We start from the raw sequence: 4,823 nt of genomic DNA, 5'->3' as shown, positions 1-4,823 counted from the left end.
ATTTAGGCAAATATACAAAGGATGTTAGAAAATTAATTTAGTTAACTTGTAAAAATAAATGTATAAATATACACATAGTTTAAACTATTACAAATGCAAAATTTAGAGTAACATCATTTGGCCACATATATATATATGCAGGTCTAAAAGTAAAAATATGTATTTAATAACTATCACATTTGTTTAAGTAAGCATAAACACTTGCCCTTGCAATTTTGTCGCTGGATTTATCTGAGGAATAAATATACCATGTGTTAATACCAGAAGCAAATATTGAGTAACTAGGATTGGGTAGAGGTGGATAGAGTTTGATGAGCTCTTCATTGGTTTTATTAGAAGGCCCATAAAAGCCAATCAAATCTTTTAAATGTTCGTGATTCGAATCAAATTCTCCACAGATAAGTACCCCAAGACCTGAGTATAAATTACCATTTTATTAACTTTGCCCCTTTAGCAACTAAACTTAAATAAATTCATAAAGTCATTAAAGTAGTTCATACCTTGACATTGTTCTGCAAAAGCTGTAACCTACAAAACATGAACACAATATATTTAATCATTTAAAATTATGACAAACTAATACTATTCAACTGAATTACATAAACATAACAATTTGAAATATAAAATTACTTACTATTAAAAAGACGAACAGCTTCATTTTAACCAAACTTAATAAAACTGTAAACTAAATAAATACTAACTGATGAAATAAAAACCCAACATATCATAACTAACCAATATCATAAATATTTGATATACTTATTGTACTAATTTATATAAAATTAATCACAAAAGAATAAATTAACTATTACAAAGACATTAGAAATGTGGGACAAAAACAGTATATACTCACAACTTTCTTTTTGTAACAAATAATTGAGATGTACTATAAAATTTTTCTACTTTATTTATATTAGTATTTCAAGCAAAAACAACTTGTTTTTAAAAATTAATTGAACAACTAGCACCAACTAATTCTTAAATTTTTAACGGAATAACATTTTTGATAGTTTTAAAGCCACAAATACAAAAGTAGTCCTACAACATATATAATAAACTGAGACACTATAACCTATGTCATAGTTTCTATGGGTTTATGTTAGAATAACTTTGTTAATGATAACATACATTTTTCAATATCATAAGCTTCATCATAATAAAGCAACTTTTATACCATATTGGTAAACTAACAGTACAGACTAGAAAATGTACAAATTTCAAAATATAACCGTGCAAAACTGTTGATGGTAGCAGTACTATGACTTATTTTTAACACAATAAACCAAATACGATATTTGGCATACAAATTTTAAATAACAAGAACCAAAGGCAAGCAAACTTTGTATAAAAATAAACAGATAGAGTAACAAATGATGCAGATTGTCTTAATAAAATTTATAAAAACTAGATTTTCAGTTTTATCATAAAGTGTTTATTACAAAAAAAGAAATTTAATAAATAAGACAACAACTTTCAGATTCAGAACTTTGATCTAAAGCAAATGGAAGATAAGGCACAGAATTTTAAATTTTTGTTTTAAACTTGTGAAATTTTTTTCGGTTATGCTCCACCACCTAATCTGTCAAAAACACTTGAACTTGAACTGGTCTTTCTTCGACTAAAAATACCAGCTGAAGTGGTGCTTGAAACCAGATTACTTGAGATTGGTTTGGACATTTTTTTGGAGGTGGATAATGGTCTTTTCAGATGCACAACACCAGATTTTGTTGATATGGTCTTGGTTGGTTTGTTGTTAATTGTCTTTTTAAGAATGGCTTGTTGAGTTTTGGATTTTAGTGAGATTAACTTTGGCTTGCTTTGATTGGTTGAGCTGGTCACATGACCTCCAAGTCGGGTTAAAATATTTGTTTTTGATGGCTGATCCATAGCAGTCACTGGTTGTATTTTCTTTTTTAGAATAATTTTTTTCGGCTTTGCTGTTGAGATTGTGCGAATTATTTTCTGAGCCTTGATAGGTTTTACAACTTCTTCTTCTGTGTCTTCTTCATCAGAAGAGCTCTGAATTGTCTTCTTCTTAATCTGGATTATGGTCTTCTTTTTGGCAACAACATTTTGCTTTGTACTAACTGTAGGGGACAAAGAAATTCTTTGAATTTTTGGAGGTGAGGTTATTTTGTCAGCAGGACCCAATCTATCCATCACACTTTTTCGTTTATTTGAACCAGTTGATGGTGTTGTCATTTTAATGCTGACCATCTTGGTTTTTTGCAAAGTGGTTTTCTTAGCTGAAGTTAGATCAATGGTGGTGTTGGAGTCACCAGCCTTTTTCTTCAACACTCCAGCATAGGGAAGTTCGGTGCCCGATTTATTCGAAACAGGATCCCCCAAACGCCCAAAAACTCCACTTGCTGATGTTTCTGTAGCATTGTCTTGACCCAGTCTTGCAAAAACTGATTTGTTAGCTGGAGTTTCAGCTAAAGTAAATAATCTAAGGTTAGTAAGTTAATATGTATACCAAACTGCTGTTACAATGTATATGGGCTATTAGGTACAATATTAAAGTGTAGTAAAAGCAGTGTGCTTAAAATCAATTTACAGAAACACCCCAGTCTTTATGGTCTATCAGGCCAATTACATTTGAAGTCTATAATGTGCCATTAGAAAAATCCTATTCTAAAAAGACAAAAAAATTTAACAAGTAAGGGTTAACTTACCAGTTTTTAAACTACACTCTGGAGTAGAAGATTTGGAAGAGAGATCTCGACTGCTTATAGTGTGTGTGATCATACGGGAGGCAGCTAAAAATAGAGATTAATTATTTTTAATATTACATCTGTTTATTTGTAAAATGTATTAAGTTCCGTCTACCCATGTAGGCAATAATGCTATAAAAACTTCCAGATAATAAAATAGTGGTACAAAAAAAATGTATACCACTTTAATTAAATAACATAACTGATATTAAGTTATTACCCGAGGTTGGTTTTGGAGAACTTGATGCTGGATTTGCTATTAATTTTGAAGTGTTTTCCCTTGTGACCTAAAAGTTTAATAAAATTAAACAATAATAAATACTGTACAGTAGCTCATTTTATAGATTGCTATTAGTAAAAAAGTATAACTAACTACCTGTTGAGAAACAATGTCAGCTTGTTTTAGAATACAAATAATATCTCCCATTGCTTTTATTCCCATCTCAACTAAAATTTCTCTTGTCAGATCACCAAGTAAACTTTTCTGTATCCTATTAAAACAATTAAGATGTGAATACAACATGATCAGATACTAAATACAACACAATAAAAATTAAAAGAGCTAGATTTATACAATCTATTAGATCTATTTCAAGTTAGATCATGCAAATGACATTTCTAGTTAGGGTATACAAATAAGGAGTAATAAACTACTTTTAAACATATCTATGCTTAAGTTTATTAAGGTTAATATAAAATGAAGTTTCATTTACCTGTGATCACAAAACAAAATGGAATAATTCGCTCCTAATCCTGGTGGTATTCCTGCATCTCTGAAAAACTTGGCCCATTCCACTACTAAAAAATAAGTTAACGACATTAATATAATCTAACATTATAAAAACAATATTTTTAACATATATATACATTAATAGGCAAACACAAATGCCTAAACAGATAATACTTACAATTAGAAAACTTATTTTTAGTCCCACATTTTTCCATTTTAAGTTGCATTCTAGTTATTTTTATCTATTAACTTGAGTAGATAAAAACTTAATATGAATTTAAAGTAACTTTGATCTAGTTTATATAACTGCATTTTTATTTTCACACTTACCATCTGAATTCTTTGTTGACATTGTATTTATAAAGGTGCCAAAAATAACAAAATTAAAAAAAGATAAATTGTTAAATACAACACCTTTTATTAAATCCTATTTCCCTAAAGAAAATTGACACATTAAATTAATGTTATTTTTGGAATTATGTTATGTTTAATTATATGTTAAGCTCCTATAATAATAGTTGTGAATTTTAATACATATAATTAAGTATTTATGTAATTAGTGTAATTATACGATTTAAAACATTTTAATAAATTAAATTAAAAATAATATGGTCTAAAGTTATTTAAAATTAATTTAGAATTAAATTTGAAAATTGAATCAAATTTAGCAAAAAATGTATTTTTAAAACAGATTTTATGTTAACAAGTTTATCCCCGACTTGGTCTCGTTCTATTTTCAATCTTCATTAATCTTTTTAGTCGCTTATTAAGAGTTTGTAAGTCCTCTATGTGCATTTTATATCCCAGTGCTCTTTTTCTTGCTATTAACCGATGAATTTCTTTTTGATTTTTACATCTTAAATATCCAGGACCTTTACAAAATAATTCTGGTTTGATGGTCACATCATTACCAAGTAAAAACAAATAATCATAAGATCCAAAATAATTCTTTTCTTTACTGTGTGGATTTTTCATTTTAGTTTGTGGGATGTTTGGGTTCCAGTCGATTTCATCTGTTTCGTTTATTTTAACTTTCGGCCATTTTTCAGTAGTCGACCATCTTTTTCTGTGGGTGTTATCACGAGTTAATAAACAACTTGATGTAGAAAATTGTGAGACAATTTGTTTAGTAACAAAGCGATTTGATATTAGAAGTACAGTATTTAGCATTTTAAAATCATCTATTAAGGACGTCTAAAGAGATCTAAACACAATAAATATTTCAACTTTTACTCTAGCTGTCTAGAAAGTTTTATGTTAAGGTTACCGATTCAAATGCTGGACAAAAAACGACTTTGTTACAACTTCTTTTACATCTTTAGCATATATATATAAAATTTAAATTGATTTACCTTTATAAAATGAAACAAAATTCGAAA

The 4,823-nt window shown here is 28.3% G+C and overlaps 1 protein-coding gene across 1 annotated transcript; it reads right to left on the bottom strand.

The window, feature by feature from the left end:
• Positions 1–970: 970 nt before the first annotated feature.
• Positions 971–4,156, bottom strand: LOC145754860 (uncharacterized). The gene is made up of 6 exons (XM_082571003.1): positions 3,775–4,156; positions 3,428–3,512; positions 3,091–3,205; positions 2,935–3,001; positions 2,676–2,759; positions 971–2,435 (listed from the first exon to the last, which is right to left on the bottom strand). Exons 1-6 carry the CDS (start codon positions 3,794–3,796, stop codon positions 1,561–1,563), a joined length of 1,248 nt encoding a protein of 415 aa, XP_082427129.1. The 5' UTR covers positions 3,797–4,156; the 3' UTR covers positions 971–1,560.
• Between the last annotated feature and the right edge of the window lie 667 nt (positions 4,157–4,823).

This window comes from Corella eumyota, chromosome 6 (assembly GCF_963082875.1).
Source record: "Corella eumyota chromosome 6, kaCorEumy4.1, whole genome shotgun sequence".
Lineage (NCBI taxonomy): Eukaryota > Metazoa > Chordata > Ascidiacea > Phlebobranchia > Corellidae > Corella > Corella eumyota.
The sequence above is the reverse complement of the archived record's forward strand: the minus strand, read 5'-3'. Positions and strand labels throughout refer to the sequence as shown.